Source organism: Anopheles marshallii, chromosome 3 (assembly GCF_943734725.1).
Source record: "Anopheles marshallii chromosome 3, idAnoMarsDA_429_01, whole genome shotgun sequence".
Taxonomy (NCBI): domain Eukaryota; kingdom Metazoa; phylum Arthropoda; class Insecta; order Diptera; family Culicidae; genus Anopheles; species Anopheles marshallii.
The window spans coordinates 82919663-82946105 of record NC_071327.1 but is presented as its reverse complement, the minus strand read 5'-3'; the positions used below and the strand labels follow the sequence as shown (position 1 = coordinate 82946105).

The 26443-nt window shown below is 46.6% G+C and overlaps 1 protein-coding gene across 1 annotated transcript in view; it reads right to left on the bottom strand.

The window, feature by feature from the left end:
* The window catches only part of LOC128715344 (titin), a 137026-nt gene that overhangs the window by 6753 nt on the left and 103830 nt on the right, over nt 1–26443 (bottom strand). The window contains exons 31-37 of the mRNA XM_053810227.1: nt 17901–26231; nt 17611–17811; nt 16055–17412; nt 10906–14839; nt 10616–10816; nt 5642–10417; nt 244–5349 (exon numbers count right to left, since the gene is read on the bottom strand). Of these exons, the coding sequence (XP_053666202.1) occupies nt 244–5349; nt 5642–10417; nt 10616–10816; nt 10906–14839; nt 16055–17412; nt 17611–17811; nt 17901–26231 (23907 nt within the window). The remainder of the gene's footprint in view (nt 1–243; nt 5350–5641; nt 10418–10615; nt 10817–10905; nt 14840–16054; nt 17413–17610; nt 17812–17900; nt 26232–26443) is intronic.

Sequence of the window (26443 nt, the reverse complement as noted above, 5' to 3'; positions counted from 1 at the left end):
AAAGTATTCCACGGGATGGAATGTTCTTTGGCCGATAAGAAGCTTGTGAAAATCAGCGTAGTAATATGAGCTGGTAGCGATAGAAAAGGTAACAATTTCGCTTCAAAACCATTCGCCAGCAAGGTAAGAAAATGTAAAGTGGTAGAAATAAAAAGAAATAGATAGATAGATAGATAGAGAGAAAAAGAGAGCGAGAAGGAGAAAGTGTCAAACATAACGAAGTAATAGGAATTTGATAAAAACCTTCTGAGTATGTTGGTAGGACTTTCTTGGGCTGTTTCAGTGTGAATGATTCATCTTCGTGTGTGGTGGTGGTGAACTGTGATCTGTTTCGTTGCGTCAGATCGAGTGAGATTTCTTCCTCGTGGTGCATGATCAAGTTCTCGAGCTTCTCGCGCCGTCTGCGCAGCTCGATCACGACGTTTTCGGTGTCTTCGTCCTCGTACCGGTACTCTTCCTCCGCGTCCTGCTCGCTATCGTCGTAGATTACCTCATACACGACCTCATCATCTTCATCCACCTGCTTGATGATCGTGATGTGAGCCTCACCGGTTTCTTCACCGTAACTGTACGGTGTCGGCAGCTTCACCCGGCCGGACATGGAAATTTCTTCGCGCGCGTACGAATCAAGCTGTATCTTGAACTCCTGCTCAATGTCCTCAATGTGTTTGGTGCGCTTTGGACGGAACGTCACATTTTCCGGCTCAATGTCCTTGAAAACTGGACGCGGCTGGCGTACCTTTTTGATTTTCTTGATGCGCACCTCCTCCTCGTCCAGCACCTCGCGTCGGAAGGCAGGCTTTGGACGGGGACGCTGTTTGCGCACCACAACGTGCTCGGTGATCTCTTCCTCCGCCGGTACTTCTTCTTCCCTGGTAATCGTGATCGATGCCTCCACGTCTTCGGGCTGTTGCGGTGCGGAAGGCTTTCGTGCCACCTTGAACGTAGCTTCCGCCTCCTCTGGTTCCGCTATCGATGGTTTCTTCCGGGGCAGGGATAGCTTCGTCTCTACCTCTTCCTCCTCTTCGACCGAAGGAGCTTTCGCTTTCGGTTTGCGCTTGACCATCGTAACCTCGTCGATGGTTTCCTTTGCTGGTTTCACAATGTCCAAATCGATTTTTTCATACTTTTCCAATTCAGTTTTCGGCACCTCCATTTCGAGAAGCTTCTTGGTGATCTCGTCAACATCGTCATCCTTCTTTTTCTTCGGAACAACCTTCTTCTTTGGTTTTTCCGGCTTTTTCTCTTCGATCTTCACAGGTTCCGGTTGGATCGGCTCTGGTGCAGCGGGTTGTTCTGCTTCGCGCACTATCTTAAGCGATGCTTCCGCCTCATCGGTAGTGTATGGTGCTGGTTTTGGCTTCAGCTTAATCGATTCCTCCACATCTTCCACCGTTTCCGGTTGGGGAGCGGCCGGTTTCAATAAAACCACCTCTTCAGTGGCCGTTTCCTCAACAACTGCAACAGGCTTCTTAGGTTTCTTCAATGATACTGTTGCTTCTTGTACCGTTTCTTCCGCAACAGGTTGCTTTTTGGGTTTGATCTTAAACTCCACCTCAGTTTCCTCGATCGTTTCCACCTTCGGTTTGCTCTTCTTTCGTGGCAATTTCACCTGTGCACTGTCTTCGGGTTCGATCGTCGACTCTACCGCTTGTTGCGGTTGTGGTTGGTCTTCAACCTTTACCTTCTCGCGCTTGCGTAGATCCACATCGACGCGTTCGTACTGTTCGAGTTCGGTTTTTTCAATTTCCAAATTCAACAATCGCTGCAACTCCGAATCATCGTCGATACTTGCCTTCTTTTTCTTCGTAACAACTACCTTTTTCTTAGGTTTCTCGATCGGTTTCTTCTCCACCGCTTCTGGCTGAGGTTCAACCGGTTTGAGTGAAACTTTCCGCAGTGGTGTCACCGTTTGCGGTTCTTCCACGATGGGTTGTATCGGTACCGACTCCACCACCGTTGGGAGTTCCTCCGACAGCGCCTCAATGACAGCGTCTTCTATGATCGGCTGTACATCGTGTACTTCTTCCACCAAAGGTTGTACTGGTACGATTTCTTCTACTGGGGCCGGTTCCGGTTCTGACGGCTCTTCAACCACTGGCTCCACCGTTTCTAGATCTTCCACGGGCTGTGGTTCATCCGCTTCGACCTCTTCAATGGTCGGTGCTTCGACCGGCTCCGGTTGCTCGACCTCAATCTTGATGATTCGCTCAACACTTACCGTTTCTTCCGTTTTCTGTGGCGTTGGTTTCAGAACGATTTGCTCCTCCACTTCTTGTGGAGCTTCGGGTAATCGTGGCTTCTTCGCAATCTTAAACTCAGCCTCAACTGGTTCCGGTTCTACTGGCTTCTTAACGGTCTTCTTGGGTTTTAGTGTTACCTCTACCGGTTCAGGTTCTTCAACCTCAGCCACCTGTGCTTTGCGAGGCTCCTCAACCGTTTCAGTCGTCTTCTCTGGCTTCTTGATGTCTACGTCGATTTTCTCGTACTTTTCAAGCTCGGTCTTTTCAATTTCCATGTTCAGCAGACGCTGCAACTGTTCATCATCCTCAATAGATGCTTTCTTGGGTTTCTTTACTACCTTCTTCTTGACCACCGGTTTCTTCTCTTCAATCTTTGCTGGCTCAACCGGTAATTCTACCGGTTCCGGCTCCACAGGCGTGGGCTTTGGTTCGTCTGTATGAACAACAACCGCCGGTTCTTGCACAGCGGTAACAACCTCCTCTGGTACTTGTTTCGGCACAGGTTCGGTTGGTTTCGACACTTCCGCAGGTGCAATAGCACTGACTTCCTCCGGTTCAGCTATTTCTTCGATAATTTGTGCTTTTTCAACGACCGGTGCAACAACGGCTGGCTTTTCAACAATCGGTTCCGCCACCTTTGCCGGCACTTCGACCGGCAGCGGTGCTTCTTTCGGTTTCGGCTCGAGGTCAATCTTTTCATATGTCTCCAGCTCTGTTTTTTCGACCTCCAAGTTCAACAATCGCTCCAGCTCGGCATCGTCTTCAGGTTTTTTCTTTGGTTTTTTCACAACTTTCTTCTTGATTACCTTCTCCTTCTGCTCCTGCACTCCAACCGGGATCTCTTGTTTTACCTCCGGTGTGGGTTCTTGTACAGTTTCGATCGGTTTCTCTTCTGGCACCTGTGGGGCAGGAAGAACTTGTGTCTCTTCCACGACCGGTTGTGGCAGTACCACCTCTTTCGGTTGCTCCACTTGTACTTCCTTAGGTTTCTCAACTTCTTTGGTAGGTTCTGGTACGACTTCTTCGGCTACAGGAGCAGGTACCTCAGTGGGCACTGTTGCTTCTGGCACTTGCACAGCCTCTTCAGGTTGGGGCTCTTCCGCGGCAGGCACCTTAGGTTTTTTAACAACCTTTTTAACTATCTTTTTCTTGGTTGTTTCTGTATCTGCATCATCTGGTACGTCCTTCGGCACTGGCAAAGCCATGTCACGATCACCGTCACGCTCTTTGGGCTCTGTGTCGGGTGTTGGTTTTGTGAAAGGTTTCAGCTTGATCTCTTCCTTTTCTTCCTCCGGTTTAGTAGGTACCGGTTTGCGGAACTTGAACTCATCTTCTGGTTCCGGTTCCGGTTTCTTACCCTTACCCAGAACAATCTTGTGCTCTGGTTCTTCCGGAATTTCCGGTACCTTTGGTTCCTTGGGAACTTTCGGTTTTTCTGGCTCCTGCACTGGTGTTTCTTCCGGCTCGGGTTCCAACTTTACGTACGGTTCCAGCGGTGTTTCATAGTCTGGAATATCGGTTGGAGTGAACTTCGGCTTTTCAACAGTTCGTTTTTTGTTGTCCAGATCTTCTTCTTTTGGTTTTTCTTGAGTTTGTTTCTTCGGTTTTACTTCTTCCACAGTTTCCTCCTTCGGTTTGGATGGCGTTTTCTTCAGCTTCACCTCTTCGTGGTGTTCTTCGTCCTTCTTTAACTTACCCTTACCCATCTGCAGCGTGCGCTCTTCCGGTTCATCCTTTGGTGCTTCCTTTGGCTGCCGCTGGTATTGTGACTTTTCTTCATCCTTGGGCTCTTCCTGTTTTGGTTCCTTTTCGTACTTTTCAATGTCCAGCGTTTCCAGTTGGGGCTTTTCCTTTTTGATAACCTTTACCTTCTTGATAACCTTCTTCGTACGCTCCACTTCGTCCTCCTCAATGCGCGACAACGTACCCACGCCCGGTCGGGTGTCTAGCTGCACGATCTCAGGCTGCTGTCCCTGCACGGAAAACTCCACATGTTCGATGCGGCTCTTGAGCAGCACCTTCGGTACGGCGACTTCCTCCACTTCCCGCCTTTCTGGTACAACGGTTTTGCGCAGTTTAACTGTTTGTGGTTCTTGTGTGTCAGTGATTTCGGGTTTAATCGGTTTCTGTTCCTTACGTTCGATTTTAATAGGCTCTAGCTTAACAATCTCACCCTTCTCCGGCTTGACCTTCGGCTTGCCATCCACGTCAACCTTCTCGTACTGTTCCAGCTGCGTTTTCTCAATTTCCAGATTCAGCAAGCGCTGGAGTTCCTCGTCATCGTCGATGGACTTCTTAGTTTTCTTCGTTACCTTCGTTACCTTCTTCACCACCTTCTTCGGAGCTTCGGCCGGAGCAGTTTCAACGGCGGCCGCTGGTTGGAGCTGAGCTTCTTCCGTTGGCTCGGCACGCTGTTCTTCCACGGGGACAAGCTTTTCCGTCTCCAGCTGGGGCTCCTGCACCGCTGAGGTCTCTTCCAGTGGTTGCTCCAGAAGTGATTCGGATGGGGCTGCTGCAATCGTCGGTTTACTCTGTACGGAAGGTACTTCCGTCGCACCCATCGCTACGTCCACCGGCGTCAGGTGTTCTTCGTTCAACGTCAGCGACGCGACGGTGTCGGCTTCCTCTACGGACACATCAAACTGATCATCCACGGGGGCCGCTTCCAGTAGAGGTTTCCCATGCACCGTAGGAGTCTCGGTTGCATGCTCGGATACATCGCTTGGTGCTACCTGTACGGTATCCAGCGCCAGCGAAGGCACATTGTCCGTCTCTTCAACCTGTTGTTCAAGAACTTCTTCGATTGGAGCTGCTTCAAGAATAGGTTTACTCACGATTGGGGTTTCCGTAACGACTAACGGAATTTCGGATGTAGCTGCCTGCTCTTGTTGCGGTTGCTCGGCCGCTACTACCTCCGTCTGTTCCACTGTTTCGTCCAGTACCTGCTCGATGGGGGCGGATGTAACCTGAGGCTTCAGCGAAACCTCAGGCTTCTCCAGGGCTGCTTCCGGTACGTCAACCGGTTGCACAACATCACCCAGCGGTTCAGTTTCGACAAACTCATTCGTTTCGAACGTGTCTTCCTGCAAATCAACAGTGTCTGCACCTACGGTTGGTTGAAAGAATGAAAGGCATTAGTGTGTGTCAAAGCATCCCGTTCAAGAATATGTACACGCATAAAAACAAAGAAACCATTGACAAACGATCGTTTGTGCAGGTAGTTGTTTCAAACATCTCGTCGATGGTTTGCTCTGTCTTGTTTTCAATTTAATAAAGCTCGCAAAACGTTAAGAATAATTGTAAATTTAAACTACACAAACGGTTATTAACATTAGCCTATATCCAGTATCGATCAACTGCTAGACGCAGTGTCTTCTGTGATAAAGTTGGATACTTACTGATCGGCCGTCTGTCTTCAGTGTGTGTGGTATCGAGTGTCTGTTGGGTAGCTTCGTGTCCAATGGCTGGTTCGAGTGGAACTAATGATTCTGTAGGTATTTCTTGTAATGGGGTGACTTGGTGTTGTTTCTTTGCTTTGGTCTTAACCTTCGGCTTCTGAGGCGCAGAGGGCGATGGGATTTCCGGCTCAGCTGTTTGAAGTACAGGCTTCTCCACAGGCTCTTCCTTGGCACGCTTCGTTGGCTCAAACTCTGTCTTCTCGTAAACCTCAAGTTCTGTTTTGGATATTTCCTGATTGAGCAATCGCTCAATGTCAGCTTCCAGAGTGTCAGGTTTAACCGTTTTCTTGATACGAACTTTCCGCTTCGCGCTTTCCGGCTGCGCGCTACTGTCTTCTGGGGTCACTTGTGTCACTGTTACTGTTGCCTCGGGAATATCATCTCCTTTCTGTACGGTAACTATCTCAATGAGCTCTTCCTTGTCATCTTTCTTCTTTTTGATGACGCGCCGCTTGACTGTTTGCTGTTCGACTGCACCCGTTTCCGTTTTCACTTGTGTCACTTTGACCTCTTCGGGAAGCTGTTCTATTACGAAATCAACCAGCGGTTTCGGTGTTAGGTCCAACTCTTCCGGTTGTTGGAAATCATCATCCATGATTGTTTTGGGTACGACGGCATGAACGATATCGGGGACATCTTCTGCGACATCAGGCACCGATTGTGGCACTTCTTCCTCAACTGGCTCCTCTGCACGATCTTGACTGTCTGGTTTTTGTTTTGGTTTAGATTTCTTTACAATTTTCTTCAGCTTCTGTGGGGAAGTGGTGTCAACCTCAGGCTCTTCTGGTTTTTCAGTGCTAGCTGGTAGCGCCATTTCTCTGTCAGCTTCCTTATCAGGTTCTTCCTCTTTGGAGGAAGGTTTAGTGAATGGTTTCAGCTTGATGTCTGTTGGTTCTTCGTCTTCCTTCTTACTAACTGGAATTCTGAACTTAACATCATCTTCTGGAGTGTCAGGTTTAGGCTTGCCCTTGCCCATGACCAAAGGCTTTGGTTCGACTTCCTTTTCATCCGGCGTTTCCGGTTTCCTTTTGGGCTTAGGCTTTTTCTTCATCTCTTCGTCCGGTTCGTCAGGTGTTGGTTCGGGAGCTTTATATTCTTCCATTTCTGTGCTATAGTCTGGTATGTCAGTCGGTTTATATACTGGCTTTTCAACATGACGCTGTTTATTATCGCTTTCAAGCTCAGTTGGTGTTTGCTTCGATTTACTAACGGACTTTTGCTCTTCCGGTTCATCCTCTTTTGGTTTCTTTGGTGTTTTCTTTAGTTTAACATGCTCCAAATCATCATCTTCCTTCTTAAGCTTACCTTTACCAAGCTTCAGCGTTTTCTCTTCTGGTGTGTCATCAATCGTTTCTTTAGGTTTTCGTTGATATTTGTGAGCTTCCTGGTCAAATTCTTCCTTTTCTGGTTTTTCCTCTTCGTATTCCATGCTGTCTGGTGTTTCCAATTCCAGCTTCTTGCCTTTGCTAGTTTTTATTTTCCTCACCTTCTTCAGCTTATCAGTTGTTTCTTCTTCGTCTATTCTCGACATTTGACCAACGGCTTTGACCGGTGTCAGGTCAGTAATGACTGGCATCATCGCCTCTGGTGGATACTGCACAGCGACAATGCGACTCTTGAGCAATACCTTGGGCACAAGAATTTCCTCAATTTCCTTACGATGTGGTACCTTTACTTTTCGAAGCCTAACCATTTGGGGTTGATCTTCTGGCTCTGATATCAGCATCTTCTGAGGTTTTTGTTCTTTGCGTTCAATTTTTTGTGGCACCAATGTAAGTTTAGGCTTCTCAGGTTTGGGTTTACCTTCGAGCTCTATTTTTTCGTACTGTTCCAGTTGTGTCTTTTCGACCTCTAAGTTCAACAAGCGCTGCAGCTGTTCATCTTCTTCCGGACGTTGTTCCTTTTTGGGTTTTTTCTTCAACTTCTTTTCCGTCTTTTTAAGTTCGACTTGTGTCTCCGGAACCGGTTTCATTTGTAGTTCTTGTAGTTTCTTAAGCGATTTTTCTTCGTAGGTTAAGAACGATCTATCAAACTCTTCCAGGTAGGCTTCTTGTGGCTGCGGTTCAACTACCAACACTTCTCGAACGACATCTGTTTCTGTAAGCTCAATATCAAACTCTTCTACCGATTCTGGAACATTGATTGCTAAGGAAGGTTCCTCAGTTGATGAATCGGCCGTGTTTAACGGTTGCTCTTTGCGCAAAGATTTTTTAGCTGCTTTCTTTTTAGTGATCGTTTCAATTGGCACCATTTCTTCTTGTTTTACCATCGTATCTTCCGTTAATGTAATTTCCTCCGGTACTACAGTTGCTTCCAATGGTTTAATCGTGAGCGGTGCAAGATCTTGTGCAGTTTCAGCAACTGTTGAAGATGTTGGTTTCTTTTTCTTCACAGTTTTCTTCGGCTCTTCCGTCATCTGCTGCTGTGTGATTGAAGACTTTCGAACAGTTTCGGGTTTAGGCGAGTCTATCATTTCTAAAATAGCGATTGCCGCTTCTGGCCTTTCCAAGGTTTCTTCGATCATTGTTTTGTGACGCTTTTTTAGTTCGACTTCTACTCGTTCATAACGTTCCAGTTCGGTTTTCTTTATCTCAAGGTTCAGTAATCTCTCAATGATGTCATCAACCTCATCCGTAGTTTTGATAGTTTTAACTTTCTTCTTTTTTAGCTTACGAGGCTCCAGCGGTTGGCTGATAGATTCTGTGTCTTTTTGCTCAGTAGTAGTTGGGGATTCTGGCTGAACTTCTGATTCAATGATAGTGATGGTTGTTTCAGGTTGTTGGCCTTCTTCTTCAACCGTAACCACTTCTACAAGTTCTTGTTTGTCTCCTGTAGTCTTCTTCACTGTGCGTTTTTTTGTGGTTTGTTTCTTTACTTTGCCGCTAAGTGAAACCACCTCATTTACCATAATTTCTTCTGGCAGCTCCTCAACAATAGGCATCTGCTCTTCAGGCATCGCATAAGCAAATTCTTCAGCTTGCTCGAATATTTCATCAATGTCATCAATCGATTTAGGATGTTCCGCAACATGGACTTCTGGTTCTTGTTCATCCATGGGTGCCATCGGAACTATTTCTGCACTCTCCTGTGGTTGCTTGGATTTCAAAGATCTCGTTTTCGTAATCTTCTTTACCGCGTTTTGTACGGGAGCATCGGCAAGCTCTGCAAATTCAGGATGATCTTCAATAACGAATTCCTCAGTTTGTTTAGTTTTGCTTTTAAACTCAACATCAACTTTTTCATATTTTTCCAGCTCAGTTTTCTTCACTTCTAAATTGAGAAGCTTTTGAATAATTGCATCGGTATCGTCTCCCTTCTTTTTAATCGTTTTGATCTTCTTTTTCTTTGGTTTGACGACCTCAATCATAGGCATCTCGTCAGATGTGCTTTGCATAATCTGAGGAGCTATTTCTTCTTCAGTCATTGTGACTGTGGTCTCTGGTACTTGATCGTCTTCCTGCACAGTCACAATCTTCACCTCCTCGACCTTGTCGGCCGTCTTCTTCTTGATGATCTTAGTTTTGGTGACATGCTTCTTGGGTTTTCCTTCTTGGGTGACAGTCTCAACGACCTCAACATGTTCGGGAAGCTCCTCGATAACTGGTTGTTCCAAGGGAGCTAGTGCGAGGATCAATTCGTCAACCTCTTCCTGAGGTACTTCCTCGCTGGTGTCCTCACCCTGCTTGGGCTTTTTCGTCTTTTTCTTGATAATCTTGGTACTCTTCGTCTTGAGAGTAGCTTCCATCGGCTCGGGATATACATCCACAACAGCTTCGAGAGGTTTGAGCTCTTCCTCGAAAGGCTCTGTAACCTCGTAAGGTACTCCATGTTCGCTGATCGTGACCGTTGTTTCGGGCTGCTTGCCATCTTCCTGTATGGTAACTTCCTCAGTAACCTCTTCCTTGGGTCCGACACGTTTCTTGATGATCTTCTTCTTGACGACCTTCTTCTTGATTACGCCTGAGTCAGATCTGACTTCTTCGACGACTTCGGGATGCTCCTCGATCGTTGTTTCCTCTACAGGACGCATACGCTTCTGTAGGTCAACGTCGATTTTCTCGTACTGTTCCAGTTCAGTTTTATGTACCTCAAGATTAAGGAGTCGCTCAATGATATCGTCAGAATCGTCGGTGGTCTTGATGGTCTTGACCTTCTTCTTCTTGGGCTTAGGTTTGTCATCCACTGGCTTGGAATCCGGGACCTCCTCTTCGGTGACAGTAATGGTAGTTTCTGGAGCCATGTCGTCTTGCTCAACAGTGACCACTTCGATGTGTTCCTCCTTCTGGCCGACGCGTTTCTTGATGGTTTTCTTTTTGGTGATCTGCTTTTTCGCTTCTCCTGTCAAAGTAATTATTTCTTTCACGGACACTTGTTCTGGAAGCTCAGAAATAATAACAGCTTGCTCGCTAGCGGGAATGAGCTGAGCTGGTAAAGGCAGTTCTTCGTCGTTTTCGGCAACAACAGTTTCAGTGACCCCTTGAATAACAGTAACTTTGGATTTTTTGGATTTAGCCTGCTTTGAGACTACCGTACGTATTTCAGCGGTATGTTCGGTATCTTCCGGAATCAGTTGAACTTCCTCAACTGTTACAGTCTCGGATTGTTCGTTTGCTTGTGTTTGTGTTTGTTTCTTCTTGGGTTTATGTTTTGTGGCGACTTCCTGTACGATTTGAGGTGTTTCTTCGAGTTGTGTGGTGTGGAATGATGGTGCAGATTCTGTGAGACAAGTACATACATTAGTTTGGGAGTAAAAGAGTTGTTGTATTGTTTCAATTGGATGTTGTAAAGTAAAACATGGAATGTGTACAAAAATATGGTATAAATTGAAGTAAATGAGTGAGCAATGCAGATAGTGTTTAACCATACAAAATAAAGAATTTAAATTAAGCATGGTTTGCGTTGTGTTATTTTTACCTTCAATTTCCTCAATCAGAACTTCTGACGGCATATGAGAGATAGTGTGAGTATCGGCCTCATCGAATGTTTCTTCGATTACTGCGCCATGTTCCTTAATGATTTTAATGTTTCGGGACTTTATGAATGTCTGGTTGTTGTCTGTGCATGTTTCAAATGTGGTGATGTATTCTGGAGATATGTGTTCGTGAGTTTCAGCATCTAGAATAATAGGTAAATTGTTGTAAGATGTTGTAATGGCGTAAAAAGAGTAAAATATGATGCAAAGAAAAGCGTAACTATTCTCTTACCCAGAGGTTGTGGTAGAATACATGATTGTGAGAGTGTGTCTTGTGTATCAAGCTGTGAAGTGGTTGTGTGTGTCTGCTTCTTGGGTTTGGCTTTTCGTGTTGGTTTGATTGTTTTCGGATGCTCACTATCAGCTGACAAAGGTTCTTTAGTCTCCTCGATCAAAGACTGGTCATACGGTTCCGTTTCAGATACAGGAATGATTGAATGCAGAAGTTCTTGAACTATATCATCTGTATCTGCACCCTTTTTCCGGATGGTCTTAACCTTCTTTTTCTTCGGTTTGACGACCTCAATCATAGGCATCTCGTCAGATGTGCTTTGCATAATCTGAGGAGCTATTTCTTCTTCAGTCATTGTGACCGTGGTCTCTGGTACTTGATCGTCTTCCTGCACAGTCACAATCTTCACCTCCTCGACCTTGTCGGCCGTCTTCTTCTTGATGATCTTAGTTTTGGTGACATGCTTCTTGGGTTTTCCTTCTTGGGTGATAGTCTCAACGACCTCAACATGTTCGGGAAGCTCCTCGATAACTGGTTGTTCCAAGGGAGCCAGTGCGAGGATCAATTCGTCAACCTCTTCCTGAGGTACTTCCTCGCTGGTGGCCTCACCCTGCTTGGGCTTTTTCACCTTTTTCTTGATAATCTTGGTACTCTTCGTCTTGAGAGTAGCTTCCATCGGCACGGGATACACATCCACAACAGCTTCGAGAGGTTTGAGCTCTTCCTCGAAAGGCTCTGTAACCTCGTAAGGTACCTCATGTTCGCTGATCGTGACCGTTGTTTCGGGCTGCTTGCCATCTTCCTGTATGGTAACTTCCTCAGTAACCTCTTCCTTGGGTCCGACACGTTTCTTGATGATCTTCTTCTTGACGACCTTCTTCTTGACTACGCCTGAGTCAGATCTGACTTCTTCGACGACTTCGGGATGCTCCTCGATCGTTGTTTCCTCTACAGGACGCATACGCTTCTGTAGGTCAACGTCGATTTTCTCGTACTGTTCCAGTTCAGTTTTATGTACCTCAAGATTAAGGAGTCGCTCAATGATATCGTCAGAATCGTCGGTGGTCTTGATGGTCTTGACCTTCTTCTTCTTGGGCTTAGGTTTGTCATCCACTGGCTTGGAATCCGGGACCTCCTCTTCGGTGACAGTAATGGTAGTTTCTGGAGCCATGTCGTCTTGCTCAACAGTGACCACTTCGATGTGTTCCTCCTTCTGGCCGACGCGTTTCTTGATGGTTTTCTTTTTGGTGATCTGCTTTTTCGCTTGACCAGTCCTGGTGATAACTTCAGTCACCTTGACCTCTTCGGGAAGCTCTTCGATTTCCAGAGCTTCTACTGCAGATTGAAGCAAGATGGGTAGAGTGGGGGCATCCTCATCGAGCTGCTGATATTGTTCTGGTTCAGTGCTCGTGACTTCCAAACTGAGTAGCTTCTGGACAATGCGATCAGTATCTTCACCCTTTTTCCGGATGGTCTTAACCTTCTTTTTCTTCGGTTTGACGACCTCAATCATAGGCATCTCGTCAGATGTGCTTTGCATAATCTGAGGAGCTATTTCTTCTTCAGTCATTGTGACCGTGGTCTCTGGTACTTGATCGTCTTCCTGCACAGTCACAATCTTCACCTCCTCGACCTTGTCGGCCGTCTTCTTCTTGATGATCTTAGTTTTGGTGACATGCTTCTTGGGTTTTCCTTCTTGGGTGATAGTCTCAACGACCTCAACATGTTCGGGAAGCTCCTCGATAACTGGTTGTTCCAAGGGAGCCAGTGCGAGGATCAATTCGTCAACCTCTTCCTGAGGTACTTCCTCGCTGGTGGCCTCACCCTGCTTGGGCTTTTTCGTCTTTTTCTTGATAATCTTGGTACTCTTCGTCTTGAGAGTAGCTTCCATCGGCTCGGGATACACATCCACAACAGCTTCGAGAGGTTTGAGCTCTTCCTCGAAAGGCTCTGTAACCTCGTAAGGTACCTCATGTTCGCTGATCGTGACCGTTGTTTCGGGCTGCTTGCCATCTTCCTGTATGGTAACTTCCTCAGTAACCTCTTCCTTGGGTCCGACACGTTTCTTGATGATCTTCTTCTTGACGACCTTCTTCTTGACTACGCCTGAGTCAGATCTGACTTCTTCGACGACTTCGGGATGCTCCTCGATCGTTGTTTCCTCTACAGGACGCATACGCTTCTGTAGGTCAACGTCGATTTTCTCGTACTGTTCCAGTTCAGTTTTATGTACCTCAAGATTAAGGAGTCGCTCAATGATATCGTCAGAATCGTCGGTGGTCTTGATGGTCTTGACCTTCTTCTTCTTGGGCTTAGGTTTGTCATCCACTGGCTTGGAATCCGGGACCTCCTCTTCGGTGACAGTAATGGTAGTTTCTGGAGCCATGTCGTCCTGCTCAACAGTGACCACTTCGATGTGTTCCTCCTTCTGGCCGACGCGTTTCTTGATGGTTTTCTTTTTGGTGATCTGCTTTTTCGCTTGACCAGTCCTGGTGATAACTTCAGTCACCTTGACCTCTTCGGGAAGCTCTTCGATTTCCAGAGCTTCTACTGCAGATTGAAGCATGATGGGAAGAGTGGGGGCATCCTCGTCGAGTTGTTGATATTCTTCTGGTTCAGTGCTCGTGACTTCCAAACTGAGGAGCTTCTGGACAATGCGATCAGTATCTTCACCCTTTTTCCGGATGGTCTTAACCTTCTTTTTCTTCGGTTTGACGACCTCAATCATAGGCATCTCGTCAGATGTGCTTTGCATAATCTGAGGAGCTATTTCTTCTTCAGTCATTGTGACCGTGGTCTCTGGTACTTGATCGTCTTCCTGCACAGTCACAATCTTCACCTCCTCGACCTTGTCGGCCGTCTTCTTCTTGATGATCTTAGTTTTGGTGACATGCTTCTTGGGTTTTCCTTCTTGGGTGATAGTCTCAACGACCTCAACATGTTCGGGAAGCTCCTCGATAACTGGTTGTTCCAAGGGAGCCAGTGCGAGGATCAATTCGTCAACCTCTTCCTGAGGTACTTCCTCGCTGGTGGCCTCACCCTGCTTGGGCTTTTTCGTCTTTTTCTTGATAATCTTGGTACTCTTCGTCTTGAGAGTAGCTTCCATCGGCTCGGGATACACATCCACAACAGCTTCGAGAGGTTTGAGCTCTTCCTCGAAAGGCTCTGTAACCTCGTAAGGTACCTCATGTTCGCTGATCGTGACCGTTGTTTCGGGCTGCTTACCATCTTCCTGTATGGTAACTTCCTCAGTAACCTCTTCCTTGGGTCCGACACGTTTCTTGATGATCTTCTTCTTGACGACCTTCTTCTTGACTACGCCTGAGTCAGATCTGACTTCTTCGACGACTTCGGGATGCTCCTCGATCGTTGTTTCCTCTACAGGACGCATACGCTTCTGTAGGTCAACGTCGATTTTCTCGTACTGTTCCAGTTCAGTTTTATGTACCTCAAGATTAAGGAGTCGCTCAATGATATCGTCAGAATCGTCGGTGGTCTTGATGGTCTTGACCTTCTTCTTCTTGGGCTTAGGTTTGTCATCCACTGGCTTGGAATCCGGGACCTCCTCTTCGGTGACAGTAATGGTAGTTTCTGGAGCCATGTCGTCCTGCTCAACAGTGACCACTTCGATGTGTTCCTCCTTCTGGCCGACGCGTTTCTTGATGGTTTTCTTTTTGGTGATCTGCTTTTTCGCTTGACCAGTCCTGGTGATAACTTCAGTCACCTTGACCTCTTCGGGAAGCTCTTCGATTTCCAGAGCTTCTACTGCAGATTGAAGCATGATGGGAAGAGTGGGGGCATCCTCGTCGAGTTGTTGATATTCTTCTGGTTCAGTGCTCGTGACTTCCAAACTGAGGAGCTTCTGGACAATGCGATCAGTATCTTCACCCTTTTTCCGGATGGTCTTAACCTTCTTTTTCTTCGGTTTGACGACCTCAATCATAGGCATCTCGTCAGATGTGCTTTGCATAATCTGAGTAGCTATTTCTTCTTCAGTCATTGTGACCGTGGTCTCTGGTACTTGATCGTCTTCCTGTACAGTCACAATCTTCACCTCCTCGACCTTGTCGGCCGTCTTCTTCTTGATGATCTTAGTTTTGGTGACATGCTTCTTGGGTTTTCCTTCTTGGGTGATAGTCTCAACGACCTCAACATGTTCGGGAAGCTCCTCGATAACTGGTTGTTCCAAGGGAGCCAGTGCGAGGATCAATTCGTCAACCTCTTCCTGAGGTACTTCCTCGCTGGTGGCCTCACCCTGCTTGGGCTTTTTCGTCTTTTTCTTGATAATCTTGGTACTCTTCGTCTTGAGAGTAGCTTCCATCGGCTCGGGATACACATCCACAACAGCTTCGAGAGGTTTGAGCTCTTCCTCGAAAGGCTCTGTAACCTCGTAAGGTACCTCATGTTCGCTGATCGTGACCGTTGTTTCGGGCTGCTTGCCATCTTCCTGTATGGTAACTTCCTCAGTAACCTCTTCCTTGGGTCCGACACGTTTCTTGATGATCTTCTTCTTGACGACCTTCTTCTTGACTACGCCTGAGTCAGATCTGACTTCTTCGACGACTTCGGGATGCTCCTCGATCGTTGTTTCCTCTACAGGACGCATACGCTTCTGTAGGTCAACGTCGATTTTCTCGTACTGTTCCAGTTCAGTTTTATGTACCTCAAGATTAAGGAGTCGCTCAATGATATCGTCAGAATCGTCGGTGGTCTTGATGGTCTTGACCTTCTTCTTCTTGGGCTTAGGTTTGTCATCCACTGGCTTGGAATCCGGGACCTCCTCTTCGGTGACAGTAATGGTAGTTTCTGGAGCCATGTCGTCTTGCTCAACAGTAACCACTTCGATGTGTTCCTCCTTCTGGCCGACGCGTTTCTTGATGGTTTTCTTTTTCGTGATCTGCTTTTTCGCTTGACCAGTCCTGGTGATAACTTCAGTCACCTTGACCTCTTCGGGAAGCTCTTCGATTTCCAGAGCTTCTACTGCAGATTGAAGCATGATGGGAAGAGTGGGGGCATCCTCGTCGAGTTGTTGATATTCTTCTGGTTCAGTGCTCGTTACTTCCAAACTGAGGAGCTTCTGGACAATGCGATCAGTATCTTCACCCTTTTTCCGGATGGTCTTAACCTTCTTTTTCTTCGGTTTGACGACCTCAATCATAGGCATCTCGTCAGATGTGCTTTGCATAATCTGAGGAGCTATTTCTTCTTCAGTCATTGTGACCGTGGTCTCTGGTACTTGATCGTCTTCCTGCACAGTCACAATCTTCACCTCCTCGACCTTGTCGGCCGTCTTCTTCTTGATGATCTTAGTTTTGGTGACATGCTTCTTGGGTTTTCCTTCTTGGGTGATAGTCTCAACGACCTCAACATGTTCGGGAAGCTCCTCGATAACTGGTTGTTCCAAGGGAGCCAGTGCGAGGATCAATTCGTCAACCTCTTCCTGAGGTACTTCCTCGCTGGTGGCCTCACCCTGCTTGGGCTTTTTCACCTTTTTCTTGATAATCTTGGTACTCTTCGTCTTGAGAGTAGCTTCCATCGGCTCGGGATACACATCCACAACAGCTTCGAGAGGTTTGAGCTCTTCCTCGAAAGGCTCTGTAACCTCGTAAGGTACCTCATGTTCGCTGATCGTGACCGTTGTTTCGGGCTGCTTGCCATCTTCCTGTATGGTAACTTCCTCAGTAACCTCTTCCTTGGGTCCGACACGTTTCTTGATGATCTTCTTCTTGACGACCTTCTTCTTGACTACGCCTGAGTCAGATCTGACTTCTTCGACGACTTCGGGATGCTCCTCGATCGTTGTTTCCTCTACAGGACGCATACGCTTCTGTAGGTCAACGTCGATTTTCTCGTACTGTTCCAGTTCAGTTTTATGTACCTCAAGATTAAGGAGTCGCTCAATGATATCGTCAGAATCGTCGGTGGTCTTGATGGTCTTGACCTTCTTCTTCTTGGGCTTAGGTTTGTCATCCACTGGCTTGGAATCCGGGACCTCCTCTTCGGTGACAGTAATGGTAGTTTCTGGAGCCATGTCGTCTTGCTCAACAGTGACCACTTCGATGTGTTCCTCCTTCTGGCCGACGCGTTTCTTGATGGTTTTCTTTTTGGTGATCTGCTTTTTCGCTTCTCCTGTCAAAGTAATTATTTCTTTCACGGACACTTGTTCTGGAAGCTCAGAAATAATAACAGCCTGCTCGCTAGCGGGAATGAGCTGAGCTGGTAAAGGCAGTTCTTCGTCGTTTTCGGCAACAACAGTTTCAGTGACCCCTTGAATAACAGTAACTTTGGATTTTTTGGATTTAGCCTGCTTTGAGACTACCGTACGTATTTCAGCGGTATGTTCGGTATCTTCCGGAATCAGTTGAACTTCCTCAACTGTTACAGTCTCGGATTGTTCGTTTGCTTGTGTTTGTGTTTGTTTCTTCTTGGGTTTATGTTTTGTGGCGACTTCCTGTACGATTTGAGGTGTTTCTTCGAGTTGTGTGGTGTGGAGTGATGGTGCAGATTCTGTGAGACAAGTACATACATTAGTTTGGGAGTAAAAGAGTTGTTGTATTGTTTCAATTGGATGTTGTAAAGTAAAACATGGAATGTGTACAAAAATATGGTATAAATTGAAGTAAATGAGTGAGCAATGCAGATAGTGTTTAACCATACAAAATAAAGAATTTAAATTAAGCATGGTTTGCGTTGTGTTATTTTTACCTTCAATTTCCTCAATCAGAACTTCTGACGGCATATGAGAGATAGTGTGAGTATCGGCCTCATCGAATGTTTCTTCGATTACTGCGCCATGTTCCTTAATGATTTTAATGTTTCGGGACTTTATGAATGTCTGGTTGTTGTCTGTGCATGTTTCAAATGTGGTGATGTATTCTGGAGATATGTGTTCGTGAGTTTCAGCATCTAGAATAATAGGTAAATTGTTGTAAGATGTTGTAATGGCGTAAAAAGAGTAAAATATGATGCAAAGAAAAGCGTAACTATTCTCTTACCCAGAGGTTGTGGTAGAATACATGATTGTGAGAGTGTGTCTTGTGTATCAAGCTGTGAAGTGGTTGTGTGTGTCTGCTTCTTGGGTTTGGCTTTTCGTGTTGGTTTGATTGTTTTCGGATGCTCACTATCAGCTGACAAAGGTTCTTTAGTCTCCTCGATCAAAGACTGGTCATACGGTTCCGTTTCAGATACAGGAATGATTGAATGCAGAAGTTCTTGAACTATATCATCTGTATCTGCACCCTTTTTCCGGATGGTCTTAACCTTCTTTTTCTTCGGTTTGACGACCTCAATCATAGGCATCTCGTCAGATGTGCTTTGCATAATCTGAGGAGCTATTTCTTCTTCAGTCATTGTGACCGTGGTCTCTGGTACTTGATCGTCTTCCTGCACAGTCACAATCTTCACCTCCTCGACCTTGTCGGCCGTCTTCTTCTTGATGATCTTAGTTTTGGTGACATGCTTCTTGGGTTTTCCTTCTTGGGTGATAGTCTCAACGACCTCAACATGTTCGGGAAGCTCCTCGATAACTGGTTGTTCCAAGGGAGCCAGTGCGAGGATCAATTCGTCAACCTCTTCCTGAGGTACTTCCTCGCTGGTGGCCTCACCCTGCTTGGGCTTTTTCACCTTTTTCTTGATAATCTTGGTACTCTTCGTCTTGAGAGTAGCTTCCATCGGCTCGGGATACACATCCACAACAGCTTCGAGAGGTTTGAGCTCTTCCTCGAAAGGCTCTGTAACCTCGTAAGGTACCTCATGTTCGCTGATCGTGACCGTTGTTTCGGGCTGCTTGCCATCTTCCTGTATGGTAACTTCCTCAGTAACCTCTTCCTTGGGTCCGACACGTTTCTTGATGATCTTCTTCTTGACGACCTTCTTCTTGACTACGCCTGAGTCAGATCTGACTTCTTCGACGACTTCGGGATGCTCCTCGATCGTTGTTTCCTCTACAGGACGCATACGCTTCTGTAGGTCAACGTCGATTTTCTCGTACTGTTCCAGTTCAGTTTTATGTACCTCAAGATTAAGGAGTCGCTCAATGATATCGTCAGAATCGTCGGTGGTCTTGATGGTCTTGACCTTCTTCTTCTTGGGCTTAGGTTTGTCATCCACTGGCTTGGAATCCGGGACCTCCTCTTCGGTGACAGTAATGGTAGTTTCTGGAGCCATGTCGTCTTGCTCAACAGTGACCACTTCGATGTGTTCCTCCTTCTGGCCGACGCGTTTCTTGATGGTTTTCTTTTTGGTGATCTGCTTTTTCGCTTGACCAGTCCTGGTGATAACTTCAGTCACCTTGACCTCTTCGGGAAGCTCTTCGATTTCCAGAGCTTCTACTGCAGATTGAAGCAAGATGGGTAGAGTGGGGGCATCCTCATCGAGCTGCTGATATTGTTCTGGTTCAGTGCTCGTGACTTCCAAACTGAGGAGCTTCTGGACAATGCGATCAGTATCTTCACCCTTTTTCCGGATGGTCTTAACCTTCTTTTTCTTCGGTTTGACGACCTCAATCATAGGCATCTCGTCAGATGTGCTTTGCATAATCTGAGGAGCTATTTCTTCTTCAGTCATTGTGACCGTGGTCTCTGGTACTTGATCGTCTTCCTGCACAGTCACAATCTTCACCTCCTCGACCTTGTCGGCCGTCTTCTTCTTGATGATCTTAGTTTTGGTGACATGCTTCTTGGGTTTTCCTTCTTGGGTGATAGTCTCAACGACCTCAACATGTTCGGGAAGCTCCTCGATAACTGGTTGTTCCAAGGGAGCCAGTGCGAGGATCAATTCGTCAACCTCTTCCTGAGGTACTTCCTCGCTGGTGGCCTCACCCTGCTTGGGCTTTTTCACCTTTTTCTTGATAATCTTGGTACTCTTCGTCTTGAGAGTAGCTTCCATCGGCACGGGATACACATCCACAACAGCTTCGAGAGGTTTGAGCTCTTCCTCGAAAGGCTCTGTAACCTCGTAAGGTACCTCATGTTCGCTGATCGTGACCGTTGTTTCGGGCTGCTTGCCATCTTCCTGTATGGTAACTTCCTCAGTAACCTCTTCCTTGGGTCCGACACGTTTCTTGATGATCTTCTTCTTGACGACCTTCTTCTTGACTACGCCTGAGTCAGATCTGACTTCTTCGACGACTTCGGGATGCTCCTCGATCGTTGTTTCCTCTACAGGACGCATACGCTTCTGTAGGTCAACGTCGATTTTCTCGTACTGTTCCAGTTCAGTTTTATGTACCTCAAGATTAAGGAGTCGCTCAATGATATCGTCAGAATCGTCGGTGGTCTTGATGGTCTTGACCTTCTTCTTCTTGGGCTTAGGTTTGTCATCCACTGGCTTGGAATCCGGGACCTCCTCTTCGGTGACAGTAATGGTAGTTTCTGGAGCCATGTCGTCTTGCTCAACAGTGACCACTTCGATGTGTTCCTCCTTCTGGCCGACGCGTTTCTTGATGGTTTTCTTTTTGGTGATCTGCTTTTTCGCTTGACCAGTCCTGGTGATAACTTCAGTCACCTTGACCTCTTCGGGAAGCTCTTCGATTTCCAGAGCTTCTACTGCAGATTGAAGCATGATGGGAAGAGTGGGGGCATCCTCGTCGAGTTGTTGATATTCTTCTGGTTCAGTGCTCGTTACTTCCAAACTGAGGAGCTTCTGGACAATGCGATCAGTATCTTCACCCCTTTTCCGGATGGTCTTAACCTTCTTTTTCTTCGGTTTGACGACCTCAATCATAGGCATCTCGTCAGATGTGCTTTGCATAATCTGAGGAGCTATTTCTTCTTCAGTCATTGTGACCGTGGTCTCTGGTACTTGATCGTCTTCCTGCACAGTCACAATCTTCACCTCCTCGACCTTGTCGGCCGTCTTCTTCTTGATGATCTTAGTTTTGGTGACATGCTTCTTGGGTTTTCCTTCTTGGGTGATAGTCTCAACGACCTCAACATGTTCGGGAAGCTCCTCGATAACTGGTTGTTCCAAGGGAGCCAGTGCGAGGATCAATTCGTCAACCTCTTCCTGAGGTACTTCCTCGCTGGTGGCCTCACCCTGCTTGGGCTTTTTCACCTTTTTCTTGATAATCTTGGTACTCTTCGTCTTGAGAATAGCTTCCATCGGCTCGGGATACACGTCAACAACAGCTTCGAGAGGTTTGAGCTCTTCCTCGAAAGGCTCTGTAACCTCGTAAGGTACCTCATGTTCGCTGATCGTGACCGTTGTTTCGGGCTGCTTGCCATCTTCCTGTATGGTAACTTCCTCAGTAACCTCTTCCTTGGGTCCGACACGTTTCTTGATGATCTTCTTCTTGACGACCTTCTTCTTGACTACGCCTGAGTCAGATCTGACTTCTTCGACGACTTCGGGATGCTCCTCGATCGTTGTTTCCTCTACAGAACGCATACGCTTCTGTAAGTCAACGTCGATTTTCTCGTACTGTTCCAGTTCAGTTTTATGCACCTCAAGATTAAGGAGTCGCTCAATGATATCGTCAGAATCGTCGGTGGTCTTGATGGTCTTGACCTTCTTCTTCTTGGGCTTAGGTTTGTCATCCACTGGCTTGGAATCCGGGACCTCCTCTTCGGTGACAGTAATGGTAGTTTCTGGAGCCATGTCGTCTTGCTCAACAGTGACCACTTCGATGTGTTCCTCCTTCTGGCCGACGCGTTTCTTGATGGTTTTCTTTTTGGTGATCTGCTTTTTCGCTTGACCAGTCCTGGTGATAACTTCAGTCACCTTGACCTCTTCGGGAAGCTCTTCGATTTCCAGAGCTTCTACTGCAGATTGAAGCAAGATGGGTAGAGTGGGGGCATCCTCATCGAGCTGCTGATATTGTTCTGGTTCAGTGCTCGTGACTTCCAAACTGAGGAGCTTCTGGACAATGCGATCAGTATCTTCACCCCTTTTCCGGATGGTCTTAACCTTCTTTTTCTTCGGTTTGACGACCTCAATCATAGGCATCTCGTCAGATGTGCTTTGCATAATCTGAGGAGCTATTTCTTCTTCAGTCATTGTGACCGTGGTCTCTGGTACTTGATCGTCTTCCTGCACAGTCACAATCTTCACCTCCTCGACCTTGTCGGCCGTCTTCTTCTTGATGATCTTAGTTTTGGTGACATGCTTCTTGGGTTTTCCTTCTTGGGTGATAGTCTCAACGACCTCAACATGTTCGGGAAGCTCCTCGATAACTGGTTGTTCCAAGGGAGCCAGTGCGAGGATCAATTCGTCAACCTCTTCCTGAGGTACTTCCTCGCTGGTGGCCTCACCCTGCTTGGGCTTTTTCACCTTTTTCTTGATAATCTTGGTACTCTTCGTCTTGAGAATAGCTTCCATCGGCTCGGGATACACGTCAACAACAGCTTCGAGAGGTTTGAGCTCTTCCTCGAAAGGCTCTGTAACCTCGTAAGGTACCTCATGTTCGCTGATCGTGACCGTTGTTTCGGGCTGCTTGCCATCTTCCTGTATGGTAACTTCCTCAGTAACCTCTTCCTTGGGTCCGACACGTTTCTTGATGATCTTCTTCTTGACGACCTTCTTCTTGACTACGCCTGAGTCAGATCTGACTTCTTCGACGACTTCGGGATGCTCCTCGATCGTTGTTTCCTCTACAGAACGCATACGCTTCTGTAAGTCAACGTCGATTTTCTCGTACTGTTCCAGTTCAGTTTTATGCACCTCAAGATTAAGGAGTCGCTCAATGATATCGTCAGAATCGTCGGTGGTCTTGATGGTCTTGACCTTCTTCTTCTTGGGCTTAGGTTTGTCATCCACTGGCTTGGAATCCGGGACCTCCTCTTCGGTGACAGTAATGGTAGTTTCTGGAGCCATGTCGTCTTGCTCAACAGTGACCACTTCGATGTGTTCCTCCTTCTGGCCGACGCGTTTCTTGATGGTTTTCTTTTTGGTGATCTGCTTTTTCGCTTGACCAGTCCTGGTGATAACTTCAGTCACCTTGACCTCTTCGGGAAGCTCTTCGATTTCCAGAGCTTCTACTGCAGATTGAAGCAAGATGGGTAGAGTGGGGGCATCCTCATCGAGCTGCTGATATTGTTCTGGTTCAGTGCTCGTGACTTCCAAACTGAGGAGCTTCTGGACAATGCGATCAGTATCTTCACCCTTTTTCCGGATGGTCTTAACCTTCTTTTTCTTCGGTTTGACGACCTCAATCATAGGCATCTCGTCAGATGTGCTTTGCATAATCTGAGGAGCTATTTCTTCTTCAGTCATTGTGACCGTGGTCTCTGGTACTTGATCGTCTTCCTGCACAGTCACAATCTTCACCTCCTCGACTTTGTCGGCCGTCTTCTTCTTGATGATCTTAGTTTTGGTGACATGCTTCTTGGGTTTTCCTTCTTGGGTGATAGTCTCAACGACCTCAACATGTTCGGGAAGCTCCTCGATAACTGGTTGTTCTAAGGGAGCCAGTGCGAGGATCAATTCGTCAACCTCTTCCTGAGGTACTTCCTCGCTGGTGGCCTCACCCTGCTTGGGCTTTTTCGTCTTTTTCTTGATAATCTTGGTACTCTTCGTCTTGAGAGTAGCTTCCATCGGCTCGGGATACACATCCACAACAGCTTCAAGAGGTTTGAGCTCTTCCTCGAAAGGCTCTGTAACCTCGTAAGGTACCTCATGTTCGCTGATCGTGACCGTTGTTTCGGGCTGCTTGCCATCTTCCTGTATGGTAACTTCCTCAGTAACCTCTTCCTTGGGTCCGACACGTTTCTTGATGATCTTCTTCTTGACGACCTTCTTCTTGACTACGCCTGAGTCAGATCTGACTTCTTCGACGACTTCGGGATGCTCCTCGATCGTTGTTTCCTCTACAGAACGCATACGCTTCTGTAAGTCAACGTCGATTTTCTCGTACTGTTCCAGTTCAGTTTTATGCACCTCAAGATTAAGGAGTCGCTCAATGATATCGTCAGAATCGTCGGTGGTCATGATGGTCTTGACCTTCTTCTTCTTGGGCTTAGGTTTGTCATCCACTGGCTTGAAATCCGGGACCTCCTCTTCGGTGACAGTAATGGTAGTTTCTGGAGCCATGTCGTCTTGCTCAACAGTGACCACTTCGATGTGTTCCTCCTTCTGGCCGACGCGTTTCTTGATGGTTTTCTTTTTGGTGATCTGCTTTTTCGCTTGACCAGTCCTGGTGATAACTTCAGTCACCTTGACCTCTTCGGGAAGCTCTTCGATTTCCAGAGCTTCTACTGCAGATTGAAGCATGATGGGAAGAGTGGGGGCATCCTCGTCGAGTTGTTGATATTCTTCTGGTTCAGTGCTCGTTACTTCCAAACTGAGGAGCTTCTGGACAATGCGATCAGTATCTTCACCCTTTTTCCGGATGGTCTTAACCTTCTTTTTCTTCGGTTTGACGACCTCAATCATAGGCATCTCGTCAGATGTGCTTTGCATAATCTGAGGAGCTATTTCTTCTTCAGTCATTGTGACCGTGGTCTCTGGTACTTGATCGTCTTCCTGTACAGTCACAATCTTCACCTCCTCGACCTTGTCGGCCGTCTTCTTCTTGATGATCTTAGTTTTGGTGACATGCTTCTTGGGTTTTCCTTCTTGGGTGATAGTCTCAACGACCTCAACATGTTCGGGAAGCTCCTCGATAACTGGTTGTTCCAAGGGAGCCAGTGCGAGGATCAATTCGTCAACCTCTTCCTGAGGTACTTCCTCGCTGGTGGCCTCACCCTGCTTGGGCTTTTTCGTCTTTTTCTTGATAATCTTGGTACTCTTCGTCTTGAGAGTAGCTTCCATCGGCTCGGGATACACATCCACAACAGCTTCAAGAGGTTTGAGCTCTTCCTCGAAAGGCTCTGTAACCTCGTAAGGTACCTCATGTTCGCTGATCGTGACCGTTGTTTCGGGCTGCTTGCCATCTTCCTGTATGGTAACTTCCTCAGTAACCTCTTCCTTGGGTCCGACACGTTTCTTGATGATTTTCTTCTTGACGACCTTCTTCTTGACTACGCCTGAGTCAGATCTGACTTCTTCGACGACTTCGGGATGCTCCTCGATCGTTGTTTCCTCTACAGGACGCATACGCTTCTGTAGGTCAACGTCGATTTTCTCGTACTGTTCCAGTTCAGTTTTATGTACCTCAAGATTAAGGAGTCGCTCAATGATATCGTCAGAATCGTCGGTGGTCTTGATGGTCTTGACCTTCTTCTTCTTGGGCTTAGGTTTGTCATCCACTGGCTTGGAATCCGGGACCTCCTCTTCGGTGACAGTAATGGTAGTTTCTGGAGCCATGTCGTCTTGCTCAACAGTGACCACTTCGATGTGTTCCTCCTTCTGGCCGACGCGTTTCTTGATGGTTTTCTTTTTGGTGATCTGCTTTTTCGCTTGACCAGTCCTGGTGATAACTTCAGTCACCTTGACCTCTTCGGGAAGCTCTTCGATTTCCAGAGCTTCTACAGCAGATTGAAGCAAGATGGGTAGAGTGGGGGCATCCTCATCGAGCTGCTGATATTGTTCTGGTTCAGTGCTCGTGACTTCCAAACTGAGGAGCTTCTGGACAATGCGATCAGTATCTTCACCCTTTTTCCGGATGGTCTTAACCTTCTTTTTCTTCGGTTTGACGACCTCAATCATAGGCATCTCGTCAGATGTGCTTTGCATAATCTGAGGAGCTATTTCTTCTTCAGTCATTGTGACCGTGGTCTCTGGTACTTGATCGTCTTCCTGCACAGTCACAATCTTCACCTCCTCGACCTTGTCGGCCGTCTTCTTCTTGATGATCTTAGTTTTGGTGACATGCTTCTTGGGTTTTCCTTCTTGGGTGATAGTCTCAACGACCTCAACATGTTCGGGAAGCTCCTCGATAACTGGTTGTTCCAAGGGAGCCAGTGCGAGGATCAATTCGTCAACCTCTTCCTGAGGTACTTCCTCGCTGGTGGCCTCACCCTGCTTGGGCTTTTTCGTCTTTTTCTCGATAATATTGGTACTTGTCGCAGTAATCGTTTTCGTCGCGTTGCCTGGTTTTATGTTGCGTATTTCATCAGATGACAGATCCTGTTCTTTTACAGTTACTGTAGTCATTGGAGGCTGGCTATCGATATGAACTGTGACAATTTCGGTAATTTGCTCTTTCCCATTTTCGGTTGTTTTGATGATTCGCTTTTGCACTTTTCGCTTTCTAGTTTCACCCGCATCATAGACTTCGTAACTTTCTTCTACATCGTCAGGCATGGTATGTAGTGCATGCGTGTTTCTGGTAATGAGTTTGTTTTGTGTAACTTCAGTGTGTGAGATTTGTTCTTCTTGTTGTGTAGTGGCTTGACTTGTGATCTGTCTGCTGTGTGATGTAGTATTACGTGTTTTGTGGCCAGTGTGATCTGTTGAAATAGTGACAATAGAGTGTTTTGTAAGTTAGACAGGGAACTTGTCAGGGCAATTTCAGGAACTAGCGCGGTACAATGCGTTTCGAGAATTTGCGCTTGTATTTGTTAAGCATTTTGTAAACGTGTACGTGTTTGGACATATATATGTATATTTTATCGAATAGATTACGCTTACAGCTATTATGGAATGTATGAACGTGTACATG